Source organism: Heliangelus exortis, chromosome 2 (assembly GCF_036169615.1).
Source record: "Heliangelus exortis chromosome 2, bHelExo1.hap1, whole genome shotgun sequence".
Classification (NCBI taxonomy): Eukaryota; Metazoa; Chordata; class Aves; order Apodiformes; family Trochilidae; genus Heliangelus; species Heliangelus exortis.
The window spans coordinates 85,344,591-85,365,324 of NC_092423.1; the positions used below are offsets into that span (position 1 = coordinate 85,344,591).

The window sequence follows — 20,734 nt, forward strand, 5'->3', positions numbered from 1 at the left end:
GCTTTCAAACAGATGCTCAAGGGAGTTCATGGAAGTGAAGACAAAGCCCAGTCTCTACTGAAGCCTGGTTTTGCTGCAGCTATAGCATTTCACAGTTAAAATATAGCTGGCTGTGGCTATACACTGTATGCTATGCACTGTTTACAAGCAGGTCTACCTAAACCAGAGCAGTGCAGTTGTCTCAAAGAAAATCCTAAATCTTCATGCCAACTTTTGTACTAATTTGCAAGGGCAGCCCTGCAAATCATGTTGGTGCTAATGCCCCTCTTCTGCTGCCTTTGAAGGTGGAGTACTCTGTTGATCTTCAGTCTAAGAACTGTAGTTATGGGCTGTGGGTTGCTACCAAACTGATTTTAGAGGTATTGGGAGGGGATGGGGGACAATAGTAATCTTATTAAGTCAGCCCAGGGTCTCCATATCACATCAGAAGGGAATGCATGTCCTGGATCTTTTCTACAATGTAGCTGGTCTTATGACTATTTTTGAGCAGACATTCTTCAAAAGAATACAGAATAGGAACAATTAAGATGTGACAAAAGCAAGACAGTGTCCATGCTCCCAGGGTCTTCAGGATTTTTGGTACTGTTGCTGCTGCTGTGAAGGTGAGCAAACTTTCACAGAACTTAACTTCAGCATGGACTGTCAACCCAGTCACCAACCCTTGAGGAAAATGTGGCAAGGCAAAATGATGTCACAGTCTTGATGTGTTGGCTAGAAAGCAGACTAGAGATTGCAGCATTTGCTTGGTCTTTGTTTAGTACACAGAAATGAAGCAAACAAAAAGCAGCAGGTATACTCGCTGGATATTGTTGCTGTGTAACACTGCTGCAGAGTAAGTCAGTTGCATTGCTAGAATGGCTAATGCAAAGTTACCTTTTTTGCCCCTTGTTCTTTACCAATATGAAATCAATGATGATCCAGTGCATAAATCGAGTGTACAGCCAACAAAATCAAGTGGCATCTTCTGCAGATGGAGGCTGTTGTCATAGGAGAATGTTCACTGAAGATGGATAACATGAAGAGGAGGAAATGAGTATTGTGATTCCTGCCAGTTGAGACTGCACCACACGTTCCCCAATTTCTCAGCCATATATTTCTTCATTTCTCTGCCAGCAAGCAGACTGTACGTGCATTTTTTGCCAGATGGAAACCCACCACTGGCCACACCTGATTATTTCTAAGCACAGATACTGAGAGCTTATCATCCATTAACTCTTGGTTCACAATGGCTTATTAACACAGAGACTTCAAACCCAGGGACATTTCAACAAAAGCTGACTAATAACCACGTAACATGCCTGCCCTTTTTCAAAAGCATCAGGATCACATTCCTCTATTGAAAAGTTATGATAGATGGACACAAACTGTGCACTGCCTGACCCTTGACCAACACAAACAAAGAGTTTGTCTTCCCACTGTAATCAATCTCTACTTGTATAAGAGGAAAACCTGGCTAAAAGTCCTTAAGTGTCCAGAAACTCAACCAGTCATGGTCTCCTTGAATGTTAGGACAGTAAGAAATACTTTGCATTAATTTTGTGTTCTATTTTTCTAGGCTATTGAGTTCTGCCAAAATCCCCAGGAGTTTATATAGTTCATTATTCTAAAGGAAAAGAATAGCACAGGTAAATTATAGTCGGTAGAGCTGCAGAAAAAGTGTTAAAACTACAAACTGGTGCACTACTTTATATATCTATCCAGAAGGACACTTGAGCATATTTTCAACTTCAGCATGTGACTAATCCCAGAAATTCCTGCAGCCTTAATCTATGCCTGTGTGTAAAAATTTTGATGACCTCTCATGGATTAGGGTCTCCTTAAATATGCATAGGGGTGCTGACTGCTATGCTGTGCTGCAATCTGCCAGTCTCACTACTCCAAAAGTCTGCTCTGAATTCAGTTCCTATATGACAATAACCCTTTCCCACCATAATATGCCACCCTTTTTCCAACATGCAGTGTGGGAACAGAACTGCTTCTTAAAAACCAGTGGATACAAAACTATTTGATCCTATCAGTAAGACCAACTCGAGTAGAAGCCAGAAGTCTGTGAGGAACAATGTTTTGCTTGGTTTAAGATTCATGAACAAATACAATCCCGTATCTAATAAATCTTTCGTGATAAACGTTCCATATAAAAACCCATTTATTCATAACCTCTTGCCCTTGGCTAAGGAATCATTTGTATTGCCAGCCACCCAGGACTGAAAAAAACCACAAAGATTCTGTCTTGGCTGCAAGTACAATCTTGTTGTGTTCAGCACAACAGTTTCTTAGGCAGATACATTTACAAATTCAAATGCCTTCATTGCAATACTTTGCCAGCTGATTTCAAGAAACACATCAGATGCCTTTGTGTCTGTCAAGTCCCTCACTAAAGGAATCCAGTAGGAAAGTAAATTAATTGTTCCTTTTCTCATCTTATTTTCATCTTTTCAAGAAAAAATTGTGATGCTCCCTTTAAAGCCATTCTCCTAGTCAAAGACAATGTACTCAGGTATGTTCCATAGTTCAAGAAATTAGCCCCAGCCAAGGGATAATACAAACTGACAAGGGCTATTAGCACACAGATCACTCTTGCCCATCCTTAATTACAGACAAAATTCCTTCTCTGGATGGGGAGGAAAAGCCCAGAACTCTTCTTCTTGGCCCAGGAATAACAGCGGTTTTAATGCCAGAAGGCTGCTCTACCATTTCAGCAGAGCTCTGCTTCTCCATAATTGGTTTATTGACCAAAAGATCCAGGGGATCCATTATGAAAGACATTTCAGTGAAAGTGACTGAAGAAAATTATAATGCTGCAGTGAATGGGAAAAAGAAAAGGGAAATAGGAGAGAGGTCAAAGCATGACAATCTTCTCCCTGGCAGTCTGCTTGTGGCACTTCTTCAGGGGAAGAAATACACTGTGAATAAAATGTCACAGGCAGATCCTGGTCTGTAGTCAGCGACTCCCTGTACATCCCAGCAGGAGCTCACAGGGAAGCCAAACTGGGAGCTGAGGATTTCCTGCAAGGCACATTTCCAGCCCCACTGCTTCCAAGACCTCTTCCCAGCACCATGTGGTGATGGAGGAGGCCCAAATACAGAGTTGTCTGGCAACCTCTGCTGATGTTATGGGTCCCTGTGAAGACTACAGTTAATTCATTCAATTCAGAAAAAACCTGAAGTCTTTCTAATATGTAAGAGGAACAGAAAGCGGTCCTGTCAACTGTATAACTGGGGAACACTGAGGGCTTACAGTGATTACCTTTAACTTTCTCCTCAAGAGCCTTGAGATTGATGGAGACTAGGACCCAGGATGTTCTGGTATTTGGGGGACGACCATTCTGATTTGTTGTCGTTTTTTAGTTTGTTTGGGCTTTTGTTTTTGTTTGGTTGGTTTTTTTTTCTTTGGTTTGTTGAGTTTGGTTTGGTTTTGTAATCCTGTGTTTGGTGCTTTTTGAGTTTGCTCACTATGAGCTTGGGAACTTACTGTTCTTCATGCAGGAATATGTTCACTTCAAGCCACTGAATTTACCCACACTGCCTCAGTGCCACTGTTCTTGGTGAGTGAAAAAGTAGAAAGAACAATTCCTCCAACTCTTCCCAAACCTCTAGTAGCAAAACGGGAGAGAGCTGAAGGACAAAAATGCTTTAGAGGCAACACATGAACATGGGCTCTGCTGACCACAGACATTTTGAAGAAAACAAGCTTCGTCTGAAGCCTGGGCTGCTCAGCCACTGATGCAAACACATGGACTCTATCTGGATGTGAACACTTGAGCTTCATGCTTATTGATTTTGACAGTTTGCTCGATTCAGATGCAGCATGAGATGAGTGCCAAATTGTGCACAAACTCAGGTGGTCAGAAGCTCACTGAACTTGGCACACGATTTCCAGTCCCCAGCACTGCCAACAGGGTTCTCAGCAGAGCCTGTGCACAGGGCTTGGTGTGCGGGCCAGATGGCATGGGCAGCTCCTTCATCAAAATCCATCTTGGTAATATGTGCCACTTTGCCAGAAATGGCCATGTGACATTCTACAGCATCAGAGCACTTGCAAGACTCCAGCCAAATTTGTGGCAGAGGAAAAATAAATGACCTTAACTTGCTAAGTGTGTTCTGTAGAGCTTCACTTTCCTGACCTCACTGGCTGTTCCTTCTAGAGGATGAGGAGGTTTGGTCTTGGGTTGCTGAACATGGGATGAATGCCGTGCCATAAAGCACACCACAAATCCACACTTCTTCCATAGTGATGGGTTTGTGGCCAAGTTCCATGGAATAGCTCTAAGGAGTATGCAAGAACTTTTCCTAGTCATCAGGAAATTAAATTGTATGTGCAGGACATCTTCCCTTGTAGAAATTTTCTTCCTCAAAACAGTTTAACATTTTGTTTTTCATGGGGTGATACTAGAGGTAACAAACAGAAGAGGACCCTCACTCATGAGTTCAGTGGTTTTTCATGCAGTTACCATGATTAGATGGAATTAAGCAACTCTTAATTTCTTCCTTCCACAACTGAATTACAGTTTTCCTCGATGATCTACAATATTTTGGACAAGGCAAAGAATTTGTAGAATTACCACAAACATGCTGTGGTTTATTAAAACTTCAGTTTATCAGTTCAACTTCCTGGTTATTGCTATTCCTCTGAGTACTGGGGTCTGTAACAAAGCCAAAGCAAAAGATACATCCTAATGTAAATCTCATAAGCCAATGACTGGGTCTCTGCTTCGGTTTTGCTTGCTATTAGACAGACTCCAACAAATTAAATAGACAAGCCTTGGTAGGGGATTTTTCCACTGCTGTTAACAGCAGTAGAAAGCAGTGGACAAATCAGAAGATTTAAGAGAAATCTCAGGATACTTAGGTACCACTTGCACGTCATCAGAAGAGACAGCTACTGCAACTGCTTAGGAATTCTCATCAGAAAACATCTATTTATTCAAACTGAACATGTTAAAAAATAATCAGTGATGAAATAATTTTATCTATACTTAAAAAAAAAAAATTTAGAATTATTTCACTCAGTATTTTGTCAGAGGAGTTCTTAGTGCCTAATTTAGAAATGACATTTTGATTTGATTGGACACAGGAGTTCAGTGAAATGAATTAACAAACATTCCTTGAAACTGAAACACTTCAAAAGTGCTAAAATTAAAACATTTCATACTGGCCTGATCCTTTTCTCTGCCTTGGTAGACATTTGGTTTGGGATGTTTTCCAAAATAGAGGCTTTTGAAAGAAAATTTACACAATCAGATTTTACTTCAATCAAAGAAGAAGAAGGAAAAAGTTCCCTATCAGCTCCAGTAACTCAATTGAACCACAGATACATTGAAAGTTTACTTGCTCTTTTTTTTTTAGATGTTTTTACAAGTTACAGTAATGTAACTTGATGTTTTTACACCCAGACAGTTAAAAAAAAACCACCTCAGAAAACAGATGTTTCCGTTTTTTTGTTGGAGCCTCGAGCCATTCAATTAAAATTCCAGAGAACGTCACACTTGCTATCGCACTGGAAAAATGTGACTTAGAATAACACATATATCAATTCATTAGTGGGTTGGAAAGCAAACAAATACTTAATAGTTACTGGCCTCTAAATGCAGTCGTCATTGATCACGGTGAGAAAGACACATTTTGAACTTCACAGCTGCTGAGACAAAAGGAATTATGTACTTCTCAGGCCATAGGAAAAGTGATTAATATGCCTTCATCAAAAGATTTGGAGGCATAATAGTTTCATCATTATACTTGTCTCATTGAGAACTATCAAAAAATATACCTAGTTTCAAGTAGGCTTTTGCACATTTTTCTATTACATGGATTACATTAGAGTGGAAAGGAGAATCAGCCAGTATATTCAAAAGTTGATGCTTTCAGATCAGACAGACAATGTATAAAAAGCCCTGTCTATCTGCTATTCATTTTTATTCTTCTTAGGCAGATGTTACATCTCCTTACTGCTGCTAAGGACATGAAACACATTCACTTGAAAAGCAAAACAATCTGAAATTAAAAAAAAAAAAAAAGATATTGAGCAAAGGTATGATAGGATATATCAGATCTGATTTACAACAATGTGCAGATTCTACAAATTTTGCTAAGTATTTGCCTTCTCAGCTTGCACCAGGAACTAGATATCACCCAGTTTAAAATGTTTCCTTGCATTCGCTTGATCCCCTTCACTTACTCTGATGCTGATTTTAAGCAAAAGAGAAAGCCTGTCATGAAACAACCATAGTTTTGATTAAGATGCAGGATAAAGGGATTGCATGTAGTAGTGCATGTAGCTTTTCCTTTTTTTTTTTTTCCCCTTCTTTCTTTTTTTTTTCCTTTCTTTCTTTTTTCTTTTTCCTTTCTTCTTTTTCTCTTTTTTCCTTTTTTTTCTTTTTCTTTTTTTTTCTCTCTTTTTTTTTCTTCCTTTCTTTTTTTTTTTCTATTATGGACCTCAAGTTTTCTGACTTCCCTAACCACTGCTGAAGTAGTGGCAATCCATATCACTTCAGAGGCACTTAGAAAAGCTTTGGACTAAAAATGGCTATTGCAATAATTACACAAAAAGAGAAGCACACAGTCTTGCACTGTCCTGACTAAGGTGTCCGGCAGCTGGAGATGTTCTGTATTGTTAGGGTACAGTCTCCCCAGGATCTTGCCTGTCAAATGGCCTCAAGTCACTGTTACTGCAGTCAAGCACATCCTAGACTCCCTCTCACAAATTGATCAAACTTCATTTTTAAGTTCCTTCAACAGCCACAGTAGACCCACTTGGAGTACTATGCCAGAAACTCCACTGCTTGCAAATGTACTTTATCACTCCCACAGTCCTCAGGAGAGCCATCTGTGAAACCACACGATTTCACAGATGGTTTGACCTAAAGATAAGTAATTTTGTTGGTGGAGTTAGTGTTCAGCTGCATCAGTGATACACTAAGTGATACACTTCCCACTAAGGAAGCTGAGACAGACAAAACCATCCAACATCCATCTACAGAAAGACTTTCATGTACAGCTGTGACACCACAACCTCAATTCTCCAGTTTCATAGCCAAGCTTGTAAATGGTCACCAACCACCGAGTGCACAGGCACAGCAAACATCCCACCAGAGCGCAACAACCTCACAGACTGTAGTCACCAGTTGTTCTCTAAGGTATTTTCCTGACTGTGCCTCCCTGAAGGCACTCAGGTTGTAGAAGCCCCACCAGTCTTCTGGTGCAAATGTCTTCTCAACTGAGTGACCACAGTGTGGCAGGCCTGCTATGGAGTCCAGGCAAAGTTTTCAGTGCCAGGATCAGTTCTGCTTGCATGGTCTGTATGGGGCATGAGGCAGGCACACGGAACGCCAGAGGATGGTTATGACAGCACTTAAAATGTACAGAGGTGACTGAACAGAGTTGTATATGGCAGAATTTATCACCTCTACAGGGAAAAGCTTATACCCTCTTGATCAAACTACCTTCTGAGATTCCACCCTTACCTGCATCTCAAGCCTATAAAAAGTTAGCCAGTGGGCCATTCACTATTTAAAAGCAGTGAAATAGATGATACATAGTAGGCTGATCTGGTTCGGGCCATGACAGAGCAAATATTCTGCCTTGTAATTAAAATCATGGAACCATGACATAGGCACAGTACAGTATCACATGACTGCACTTTTTTTCCACTTAACGCCTTTTCCTCATTTTAGTGCCTTTTCTAGCTCATGTACACATCATGGTGTCCAAGGGTACAAAGTCAGAAATGGATCTCACCTCGTGGATCTTTTGTTTCTTGAAGAATTTACTTGAAATTAGTTAAAGAAATATGAAAGTGTTGAATCATCTGTCATACACTTACAGAGAACACAGTTGTTCTTCTGCTCAGCATACAGATAAAAGGGAAAAAATGTTCATTGAGCCAATGAATTTAAGTCAGTTCAAGTAGAGGCAAAATAAAGCGTAAATCCAGATATTTACATTTTGTCTTTTAGTATTCTCTCATTTTGTTTCTTCACTGACTCTGTGTGCACTTCTGCTGCCATGGATGAGCTGCAGCAAAGGCCCAAATAGCTGAGTAGTAGTGAAAGAGTTACGTTTTTTTACTGAATGCTAAACTAAGAATCAGGAGGCAGTCTCTGAGCCTGACACTAGCTTATCTTTTGCATTAGTAATTCAATAGACTGCTTTTGGGACTGGAACCCACCAATAAATCCTGTGCTTGGACATGGAGACCTACACATTAGTTGTAAGTCCTATTTATAATGCTTAATGTGTGCAGACCATAAGCACCTATCAGGGAGTGTGGAAGTCCAACCCAAAATGTATTTACCCATTATGGCTGCACAAGTGCCATGATAAATGAAATATCCTAGGACCCTTCTCTAGTTATTAGCATGCTTTATATAACTTAAATGGTGCTCAGGTAATTTGCATCTGCGTGACTCAGACTTTGTGCTCCCAGGAACCTTCCCCTGTATGCAGCACTGAGCACTTTCTGCCAATGCCTCCTTCTCAGTTTGATGGGTGTTACAATGCAGCCCTTCAAGCTGTGTTCTTATCTGATCAATGCCCTTTTTCAGCAGAAGAAAAAACGGTCCTGTGTGATTTCAGTAAATTTAGAGTGTTCCTTGAGTTCATAGGGAACTAGATTTATAGCCTGTTGCTACAAGTCTTTTTTTTTCTTTTTTTTTTTTTTTTCCTATCAAAGCTGTTTGCTTTAGCAATTGCTGCTCTTTGCTTTTTCTTGGTTTAATATGGAATTAAAGGGCATGAACTTGAAACTGGGAATAAATGTACATCTGACGTATTGCTTACTGCCTTTGGTTCTTAGCTGCACCTGTAAGAAACTGCTTCTTTGTGCAAATTCTTTGGCTCACAGCTGGCCACTGCATGTCAGCTTGCATGTGCAAATGCTGTTAATCGAGAAACTCTTAGAAAAGAGCATTTTTGAACATTCTGCTTTGAATGAGGTCATAGTTATTGCTTCCAATTTATCTTGTACGAAGAAAATTTTTTTGTTGTTCTTGTGAAGATGTAAAAGTTGAACACTTCTGAATAAAGTGCTTATGAATTTGTCTCTGACTGAAATGTTATAAAGATTTTTATGACATGCAGAGGTACTTGATTTTCAGTGAGTTAAATGGTAGATACATGCCCTCTAAATCTCTTAGAAAGTATTAGTCTTGAATTACATTATAGCCACATTTGCTTAGAATTCGGTATCAAAAGGACTGGCTTTGGAGGTATTAGTGTTTGATATATTTACTTGTCTTCCACTGAAAAATTGGTTTGCACAGTAAGTGAAAACTTACTGTGAAGTAATAGTGAACTCCTTTTCCACTTTGTTATTTTGCTTATTGTGATTTTGCAAAAATGTCATTAAAATTTAGCAACTAAAAATGCAGTAACCTCTTCTTTATCAATATAACAAAAGTTAAAAGGGAGTGGAATTAAAAGATTCTTTGCTTACTCTCCTTTATTCACTACCTCTTGCTCACTATAACCATCTACTGAGAGTTTACAAGAATATGTTACCACCTCCATGAAGATACTTGATACTTCTCACAGCTTTACCCTGAGATGAATGGCTTTTGAACTGGTTACCTCCACTTTAGATGGCAGGTGCTAATGCATCAAATTCTGTAGTCTTTCAGACTCAGTGAGATGGCTTCCAGTGAATAACATTGTACACACTAGTAATGTCATTGCTGAAATGGAAATATTTGTTTCCAACTCTTCCTAAATAAAAATATCTAGGTTTACACTGAAGACAATTATTTTTAATTTTTAAACTATAATACAAATAATTTATACTTCTTAAGCGTTTTATCTCAAGTTTTCAAAATGCAAATTTCTACTTCCTTATTTCCACCAATAGATGGCAGGTGAAGCTCTAGCAATACATTCAGATTTAGTCCTAGCACATCCACCTTGCATTATAAACTTAATCCAAGTTTAGGAATAGCTACATTTTGTATAGAAAATCGTTTGTTCTTATTTCTTTTGTTCTACTCCATTAGGTCAAACCAAAGTTTGTGCATGCTGTCTTTCTCTCTTGGTTAAGAAATCATTTGTCAGCATGGCATAGCAGCTGTTATTTTCACTCAGGGTCTTAGGATGGAGCTTTCTGTAATTAAACAAGAAAGCTCTGCATTCACACTCATGTCACAAATCGTACTGACTGTAAACTGGTACAGAATAGCTTGAAGCTCAAGCTTTGATTTCCAGTTCTGTAAAAGCTCGAAACATGAGGTGGAGTAGTGGAAAGCAAAAGACTGGTGGCAGAAAGATCCTAATACATTGATTAAACTAATACTAATAAAGAACAATAAGGATGCTGATAATATAATACTGTAATTCATCATCTATAATGCTGTTTGTTTAGGTTTTTTTAAAATCCAGTTCATTTCTGAGGGGTTGAATCTTCTTTACATACAAGCCAGGTACTGTGCTCAAAGTTACCATGTTGTGATATAGAAAGATAGAGATTTTCTTCTGTGTGTCATAATAATTTTAAGGACAGCAAGTAATGTGCTGAAGTCAATTAATTGTAGGATTTACTTAAAAAATTAACAGAAGCATGCATAAACTACATGGTTGGAGGAGTGCAGAGCTCAAAAGGATACCTTTCTTTCTAGGCAATCTGCATAGTAAATGTACATAATTTCTCCTGCAAAACAATTTCCTGAAATCAGTCTGCTTTTCTATTGTCCTGCTATTACTGGCACTCTAAGTACTGATGACTAAGTGACCATTAGAACTCATCTGGTTCTTGTATATATCAGAGTAACTCCTCCAGGCTTACTGAGTAGGCAAATTTGACTGCTCTGATCCCTGGATGAATTCTTTTAGTGCAATCAATTCAACAATCCTTCTGTTTCTTATAAGTTAATTTGGCTCTGTGAGCTCCACTTCTAACTGTAATTCTCAGCATGCACTAAAGCTCCCACTGTATAGGCAGCAGCAGCAAAACATGGATAAAACCCAAGGCCATCAAGGAGCATCAATGATTAGACACTGGACAGCAAAGATGATGCAGCCGAGTCAGTGACTATTAATCACTCTCTGCCAGTAATGGTACAAAAGAGAAGGAAGGATGTCTGAAACTGCTTCAACTGAACAGTTCACTAGAAACTGGGGACGTTTGTATATCATGACAGAATTTTTTAAAGGTTAATTCTAGGTGTTCAGTTTAGGTGCCTGAGTCTCTCTAGTTCAAGCAACAAAGAGAAGGCGGCTGTTTGGCTGTTCCTTCTGCACAAAACCCCCTGACTATGTAGGAACCTTACCTTCCAACCCTGTCACCTCAGGCAAGTGCCCCAAACCAGGCAGCACAAATGGCCCCTTTAGACATTGTATCTGCCACTGAATGTGAAAAAACAGGTGCAATTAACAAGCAGCTTCCAAGGGGCCAGGTCATGGCATGCAAAACCAGCAAGCTACCACTGACTCACAGTAACGTGATGCTAAACTGTACACGATCTTGACCCTCAAATGACAGCACATGTTATCACAACAGAATTATTAAATAATCAGACTGGCTCAAAGTTATGCATTTCCCCTTAGCTGTCTTTTGTTTGGAACCTCTCCCCCTTGAAGAGTAAACTTTTAATTCAAACCTCAACTGAGAGAAGCCTGTAGCCAGTGAAACTGCAGAGAAAGGTCTGTAAACAATACCTGTTCTGTAGAGAACAAGTTGACCTTTATAGATGTTAAACAAAACAAAAAGGGTTGATTGATGCTGTGCAGCACATACTCTCTGAAATATTATAACCAAGAAAGTAATGGAAAGTTAGTTTATGAATATATAGCTTCGTAAATAATGTCAGTGGATGGTGGGGTAGGAATGGGGAAAGCATGAATGGGTAAAACACTTAGGGAAAAAAGCCTGTACCCTCAGCTGGAAAAGGAAAAGTCTGTAATGCTAATTTTTATTAACTGAAAGCTAGAGCAGGTCAGTTGCTAAAGTTTCCATGACTCATTTTTTAACATTCTGATTAATACAGTAAGATATCACATAATGTTTTTTAGGATAAGAAACCTATTAATAAACTCCAAAGGATGATTACTTACAGTTTAGCTTCAAACATATTATTAATATAGAGAAAGACAATCTAACCTATATAGAATCATAAAATAATTTTGGTTGGAAAAGACTCCTAAGATAATTGAGTCCAACCATTAACCTAATACTGCCAAGTCCACCACTAATCTATGTCTACCACCACATCTAGATGTCTTTCAAATACTTCCAGGGATGATGACTCAAGCACTTGCCCTGTTCCAGTGCCTGACGACTGTTTTGGAATAGAAATTTTTCCTAATATGCAATCTAAACCTCCCTCCTGCTTCAACTTGAGGCTGTTTCCTCTCATCCTATCACTTGACACTTGAGAGAAGAGACCGAAAACCACCTCCCACAACCTTCTAAAGGGAGTTTCATTTTCGGTCTGCCTGTGCCTTGTCAACCCAAACTACACGCAAAAGCTGCAGAACGCCACACCTCTTTCTCTCTTGCCTTTGCTCCCATTTTCCTTTCCCCCAGAAATGTACAAAGGAGCAGGAGGCTGGGGGGTCTGTTTAGTTTGAATACATCTCTTCCTGTCACCTTCTGGAATGGGACAGTTTCATCATCCAGTACTTCAAGGAGGTTCCATGTAAATTTTCTCATTTCTGTAGATGCTCCTCAGCCTGCAAATGGTGTGTGCAGGTGCAAAAGCAGGTTCCACCTGTATGGTGGATGTTGGAGCAGTAAGCACTGTACTTTTATTGCAGATAATAATGCTGGAACAGTTCTCCCACCAAGGAGACCAAGGGGCTCAAGGAGCAAGAAGGCCCCTTAAGTTTCAGTTTGCTGCAGTTTAGAGATCAAATATCTGCAGTATAAAAGTCTTGGGGCACAAGAGCTGTTCAGCTGAGCCAGGGTGAACAGCAAAGGGAAGAAGGGGTCAGCAGGAAAAGGGTGGGTGCTGATGGCACTTTGACTGCAGGTGAAGAACATTATTAAACCTCCTGAAGGTATAGAGGGAACATCAAGTGCCTTCTAGGACTTTGTGAAGAAACAATCCCACAGGCTTGAAACTGGGTGAGAGGTACCAGCTATGCAGTTCTCTGTCCTTCTGAGGCCACTCTCCATTCCCAAATTGCACCACCTCGGTGACAGTTTCAGCTGCTCTCTCATGCAGCAGGAATATACCACAAGCAGTTATCTGGAGACAGGTACCATACTCTGAATCAAAATCCACATCCCCACTGTACCTACTCCAATACTGTAAACAAGGACTTAACCAGGTACTGAAAGCAAAAACCAAGCACAATTACTTTAATACAAAAATGTTTATGCCAGATACCTAGTGCTGCCCCTGTTGTGCTTTTTATATGCTCTAATTGTGTAACTTCTGTTTCTAGAAGACAGCAAAAATGGCTGTGGTGATAGAGGAAATATTTGGCATTAGAGCTATTTGCAATGAAGGATGGCTTGGAGAAAGGTAAGGATCATACTGTGATCCTTCAAATAATATGTTGGGAATCTGAGGTGAGAGCCTGAGATCACTGAGCTCAAGAGGCATTTTGACTTTGGTGAGACCAGTGTCTCTCCCTGGCTTTTAAGGAGAAATACAAGCACTGAAAAAGAAGCTATTAATCAACACTTTGGCTTTAAAGTGAAGCAAAGCACTCTGCTAATGAAATGTAAAAGTGCAGGAATACATCTTTGGATTGGCTATTGGGTAAGGTCTGAGAAAAATCTGTGGGGAAAAGAAGAGAATTTCCAGACAACTCCAATAAGCCAATCTAAGATTGGAATCTACATTAAAGAGACAAAGAAGTTTGTGAAACCAGTGCAGCACAGTGTAAATATACCCAGGCAGGAGAGAAAAATGAGAAGTCATCCAAAACCAAAAACAATCACATTCAAAACCTCAGCCATATGGCTTGTTCATGTGGACTGATTTTTGGGAGATGCTGAGCTGAGTTTGATGGATGCTCAGGATCACCAAATATCAAGAAAACTTACTTTATTCCTGTGCACTATCCAACACACTGCATAGAATGCTGTTCATTTTTAGCTGCAGACAAATTATTGAAAAGTTTCACATTTTCCTGGTTGCAAACTGAAACTATTTACCATAGGTGTGGCCTCTGTGAAATCCATCAGGAGGTCACCTGGCTCCAAAGCAAATGTACTTCCAGCATCTGTGGAACTCTAAAGGCAAAGAAGAAACCCAGTATTGAAAAAAAAAATCATTCTGGATTCTGTTGGTTGTTTCTGAGTTTTTGGTTGGGTTGCTTGTTTGTGGCTTTTTCTTTTTTAATTACATAAAGCATAGATTGCCAAATTGATTTCAGATTTCACACCATGTTTTTTAAGTGTAGTTAGTCATGAAAGCCAGACAATAGAATTATGCACCTTTGAAATAAAGGTAAATATTAATTTAACCCTGACCTAATGCTGATGAAAAACTATTATTGATTTTAGTTGGGTCTTGGAGCAGGCTCTAAATATTTTCTTACACAACAGGTTAACTATATTACTACAACTCTGCAATAACAAGCTACTCCTAAATGTAGAATTACACCATCTAAGGAAAACGTGATATCTGCAACTCCCTCCTACCCTTGTCTGAGGACTGCCATATGCTCATCTCTTTGCATATTACCTTGCCACCAGGTGAAACCTGTGTTTGTCCTTCTGATGTCTGTGGTGTACACGTTTTCTGTGACCCAGGAGATGCTGAAGATACAGGTGTTGATGCAACTGCTGCTGCTGCCAGTGCTGGAGGGAGGTCATCTTCATCACTGCAGTTAAAAGCATACAGATCTTCTCATTAGACATGTCACTTTGTACAGACTTTGACCATACTTGTGCTGGAGGAGGCACTGGAAACCTGTATGTCAACTGAAGTGCTTTGTAGTGAAGTTATGTTTACTCTTCCATCTGCAGTGCAGCTAATTTTTCAAGTAAATTAGAATTTTTAAGCTTCAAAAATACCTCAAAAGTTGATTGGCTAGGTAACTCTCATCTTCAAATGGAAATCTTGCAGGTATGATGTGTAAGTAGTGTTTCTACGAAGTATGTATATATGAATAGATCAACTGATTTGATATTACCCTAACATTTTTTTGTTTGGAGGCTGGTGATATCAATAAGAACAGATCTGGTTAGACCCATGCATGCACTGGCTTCAGAACAATGGGTGATTTGATACCCATTATGTAGGTACTCTCTGCTATTGTTTTCAAACTGTTTTTAACTGATTTTGATCAACACCAAAGAGAGTACCTTCTCCTTTCCCATTTATTCTGTTTACACAGAAAACATTTTACTTAAAACCAGTTGCATGCTCTTTGGGCTCTGAGCCACCAAGCTGAGCTCTTTCCATATCACCTGCTGTAACCACTAAATGAAAGCCAGTAGAGAATATTATACCCTCATTTACTTTTGTAGAGCCCCACTGACTAAAAATCATCTATATCCGTCAGGCCTGAGTCAGGACATTTCCAGTTGCTAATTTCAATTGCACAGAGGTAAACAGATTCACAATTTGGCCTACAGAACCATTATACTGGGAATAATGTGTGAAAAGGAAAGCCTGACAGTTTAAAGCACATGGAAAAATAACAGGAAGAATGACTTCTGATCATAAAATGGCACTAATTTTAACTACCAATTACATAGTTACAGTGCACAGATGCCTGCAATGCCAGTTTGTCAGACACCTCCAGAACAGAACTGTCCTTGGTTTAGTGCCACTTGAAGGCAGCACGCCTGGGCAACACAGTACTTCAAAACTACATGACATACAGGGTACACAGACTTACAGTGGGTTGTCTGGGTGATAGCAGTGTTTTTTTATTATGATATAAAGCCCTGTTGATTAATGTTATCTTTTCCATGATTCATTTTTTATTTATTCTGGGTAAGAATAGAACTCCGTGCCAGAGAATGTAAAATAAACTGATTTTATGCTGGAAAGAAAATGCAAAATATTTTAGTCCTATTCAATAGATGTTCTATTATTGCAGCAAGTTAGGCTGTTGACCTATTTAATCTCTCTTTCAGAAACATGTAGCTGACACTTTCTCAGTCCTTGCTCCCCACGCTCAGCAGGAATATGCTGGCACCCTCCCCGTCCTTGCTGGGTAAAGCTGCTCTTTTGCATACATGATAGTGGAAAATTGTTGAGAACTTGCCAGTTCAGAAGGCTTTCTAGTGTCTGGAAAACAAAGCTAAGGGTTAGGGTCCAGTCTTATCAGTCATCAAGCTATTAGGATGAGAGCTACATGTCTGAGAGTTGGCCTTCTTCACTGTATTCCTTTCACAATACTTCTTTACTGTTTCTTTGCATTTCCTATATTTGCAGTCTGGATGCAAGGCAATTTAAATTGAGTAGCATTTGGGTCTACAGAAAAAAAAAAATAAAATCATGGCCCACATTTTTAACTGTGGAGTCTTCATGGCCATAGCATTTGTGACACCTGTGGCTAGAGGTGTTTACCTGCACTTGAGGTGCTGTTCCTCATGCCTGACATTGGACAACTGAAAATCCACATGGGGGCAAGACATGCTCAGAACTGATTCCTCAAAACCACACCAACCAAAAGTTGAGCATTCACTCCTGAATACATATATATCCTTTTACACAATTTAGTATTTAAATATTGTTTCTCTTTACGTGTGTAATAACACCATTGGCTTTTCCATCACATAACCCTGCCTCTGGTCTCCTTTCCATTCCTCTTCCCTCTCACTGCACTGTCACTTCAGCTCTTACTTTCCAAAGTCCTGCTCTTCCCAGACAGTACTGAATTCTCTGTGGTAATATTACTACCAGTGACCGCTGGCATCTTTCCCTTCTCTCTAGGACAACTTCTCATTCATTTTGATTTATTCTCTCCTCCTTTCTAAAGGGCTGTTCTCAGGTGTGGGGCCATATGTTCTGCAGGTGCTCAAAAGCTCTAGGGAAGTGACTGACTGTTCATGTACAGAAAAGGGATGTTCACAGTCTCTGGTCCAAAGATTTTATCTTTACTTTTGAAGCACAGGTTGGTTAAACTCTTTCTCAAACAAGAATAATCTAGGAATAGCTGATTCTACTTTGGGGATGGCCTCATGAGGTACCTATTTTCATTATTCTGTGTCCCAGTACCTACACCCCTCCTTTGGTTGTCACCTTCTATTTATTGGTAAACGGATCCTCTCCGGCCCTAACCTACCATAGAGCACTTTTTCTTTTTCCTCTCAGATTTTAAAAATCTGATTTCTGTTCTGAAACTGCTACCTACAAATACCTACATTATATAAAAATGTGAAAAATCAGATGCATCTTAAAATATGTAGGAGGTTTCTTTTCTTTTGCTTGTAGAAAAAGAGGTAGTAGAAATGGTATCTTGTGCAAAAAAAGCACATTGCTGTCTGAGCTATGCCAAGCAGAGTGAGTGAGCAAGCTTCCTTCGTGTCTTAGGAAACTGCTCTTACCAAATGCTGCCAAGCTCCCTGTCACACATTACCTTGAGGATTAGCAGGCAGTAAGGGAAGCTGGGTACTCTTCTCAGCTTGAGCTGTCAGTTATCATCTCCTATCTCATTTTCAAACCATACTGGTAGGTGTATCATAGCACAAGAGAGCAATGTTATGTGGCCTCCTGACCAAACTGTGGCTGTGTGTTCCCATATGTCAGCCTTGGTTGCTTGAATAGTACCAGTTTGGCTAATTGTTTTTATTCTTACTAGATACAATTTGATTCATTCTCCTGTTTTTTCTCTTAAATAATTCTTTAGTTAAGGCAAAGTAGATTGCTACTTCTCTTCCATAACAAAACCCAGTGTGCCTAATAGTGGGACAGAAAATACCTACATATTGCTATTTGTTAAAATCCTGTCAGAGAGAAGGAAAGCTTTTGCTAATGTTGTTATGTACTAGTGACACAACAATGTTAAATTGTCGGAGGGAGCAACAGTTGCCATTCCACAGAGAAAGCATGCATACTTTTTATTTTCTTTATGGCACTGATGTGCTTGTACTAAGTTTATGCTAACATTGTCTCTCTTTTTCCCTAGTTTCTGGTGGCTTTGACTGTCCTTTCACATGAAGGATATATAATTCAACAAATTGGTTTCCACATCTCTTCAGTACCTGACATCTCTAGAGACTCTCAAATTGGATGAATTATGGGCACTGGGATGCCAGAGCCCTGTAGGCACAGGTGACTCTTGCCAGGACTAAGAGACCTAACTTTGCTGGCTGTAGCTGTAGTGGGCTCAGCAGTTTCTGCATGTGACATCATCACAGAGAGAAAAGGTGCACTTTCTGAAGGGCAATGGTTGACAGCACAGACTGACCACCCAACAAGTAAGGACTGTTCTCCTGATTTTGCAAATGAGCTTATAAGGAAGCAGACAGAGCTGATTGTTCAAGCTCACACCAGGTGTCTGACATTTTGTGTGGAAAAGAGTTTTTTAATTCCTAACCTACAAGCTCAGAAAAAGGCAGAGGGACTGATGTCCTGAGGGTTAGCAACTGCACAGGGACAGCAAATTAATTTCTTATTAAAAGCTTAAAGATTCTAAGTGATGGGAGCAATGGTATCAGTATAAGATCATTACCATGTAATTGCACTCATGCCTTTCATAAGGGATATCTAGAGCAGTAATTAGCATCCCCCCTTCATTTTCAGCTGTAGCAGGCAAAAACATAAAGATAGTGCTATACATTACTCACAAACTGTACTGCCTTGTTAACTTCCTCACACGAGAAACTTTAATCTCCTGCTTTTCTGTAGGGCCAGTTGATGGCGTAGTTTCAGGTCGCACTGGAGCTGGACTTCTAAAAATAACAAGAAAAATATATGTAGCACAGACTTTATTTAAACTACTTCAGGCATATCAACAAATTTCTATCTCATCAACACATATTTATCTTGCAAAGTGGCAAGTGCCCACTGAAGTTCATCCTTTTGTTCCATTTATAGTCTACAGGCCAGTGTGCATGAACAGAAAAGAATGTGTGAACTCACTCTCCTGTGCATTGCATACCATTTATAAAAGCAGCAACTGATTACAAATACAGAGCCTGTTTAAGAGGCAATATCAAAATGTCACAGTTTCCAAAATGCAACATTTTAATAACACCTCAGTAATTCAGTCATGTCAGAAATGTTTTTACAAAAAATACTTTTAACAAAAACTCTTTTATAAATTCTGAAACCAGTTCTGCTTAAATTAGTTTTACCTTAAACTAAACATTATCTTTCTGCATTTGGAAGAGTGGCTCAAGGTAAAGGAACTACTGGATTTGATCCAGGAAAAAGGATATTTGCTAGAAAAGAAGCAAAACTCAAGGATGTTTCAGTTGCTCATTAGTGTGAAAAACACCTGCAGAGCTCCAGAAAGGATAGAAATGGGAATGAGGAGACCAACATAAAAGAATCTTTTCTTAAGCATTTATCAATGGGTATTGTTATTATTAACTAAGGCTTGAATACAGATAGCCTAATTACTATATACAATATCTTCATGACCTTGGGAGAAAACCATTTCAACTGGGAGCATCAGTAGCATACAGACACACAAATAATCTTAAATAGTACATTTATTTGAAACAGCACAATATGAGTAAATGCATCATATGTGTATTAGAAATGCTACAGGCATCCAAAATATGCCAAACATTAAAGGAGTAGTTTGAAAGTCTTCATTAATAATTTGCAAAATGGTATTCTGCCATCTAATCTGAAATCAGACGCTCAGTACTTCAGCAGCCCTGCTGATTGCTGGCAGGACTGCTCATGCATTCTACAACTGGCAGAAGTTGACAATCTTGTCTCTGATATTATGAATTTGGATTGAATTTTCTGAGGCTACTTGAATTATATTGTCTTCTAATACCATAATAAGATAAGTGCATTTAATCTTCACAATCCAGGTCCCTGTGATGCCCCTGTGAGTTTTAAGCTTCATTAACTTTCTCTGATAACTTGTGATCCTGCTGTCCAGCTCCAATAGAACACACTAAAATGGCACAGCCTTCAGGTTGTGTCTTCAGGTTTCCTATGTGTTTTTAAGTCTTTGGGGAGGCCACAGAGCATTGGATGGAGGAATAGGAAGTAGGAGAGTTACAAAGGACATAGATAAATCCTAAACCAAACTCTACTTCTACTTCTCATAGAACAGCTTTTGCCAATTTTTGTTCTGCTTTTTGATCCTATTAATGTCAAGAATACAGATAGCAGCAAGATTCATATCTCACCCCTTTCCAAATTCCAGTTTCAGCATTAGTCATTTATATCTCAGATTTGCTGTGAGATTAGTGCAGAACAATCCATCCAGTTTTTCAGATTTTTTGCTGAGTATCTTAGGCTGTCAAATGAAAGGAGGATAAGGGAAGAAAAAAGCCCCAACTGTTTTAATCTTGAAGTCAGCATCTGTGAATCAACACCATGACGGAAACCCCCATCATGTAATTTCCATCAAGTCAGGCTACAGAGTGGATGACTGCTCTAGCTATTCAATTTTGTACTAAACCAAAGATAGCTTTGGAATTGAAAAAAATTACTGGTTCAATTTACACAAAGTAATTCACAATTCAAGTTCTAACATAAGCAGGATAAATATGTTAAGACCTGTTCAATGATTGGATCTGATGGTCAAATCCTCAAGGGGTGTGAATGTGTGTAATGCTATTATTTCCAGCTCAAGCCTTCTGAAATACATTAGCTGAAATTCTTGCTCTGAATGAGCAGTCCCCACAGTTCTCCAATACCTTTCCATGACAGCA

At 39.3% G+C, this 20,734-nt stretch overlaps 1 protein-coding gene across 1 annotated transcript in view; it reads right to left on the reverse strand.

The window, feature by feature from the left end:
- EPB41L4B (erythrocyte membrane protein band 4.1 like 4B) overlaps nucleotides 1-20,734 on the reverse strand; it is a 176,166-nt gene that overhangs the window by 16,240 nt on the left and 139,192 nt on the right. Inside the window, exons 20-22 of the mRNA XM_071736818.1 lie at nucleotides 18,680-18,784; nucleotides 14,619-14,757; nucleotides 14,087-14,164 (exon numbers count right to left, since the gene is read on the reverse strand). Of these exons, the coding sequence (XP_071592919.1) occupies nucleotides 14,087-14,164; nucleotides 14,619-14,757; nucleotides 18,680-18,784 (322 nt within the window). The remainder of the gene's footprint in view (nucleotides 1-14,086; nucleotides 14,165-14,618; nucleotides 14,758-18,679; nucleotides 18,785-20,734) is intronic.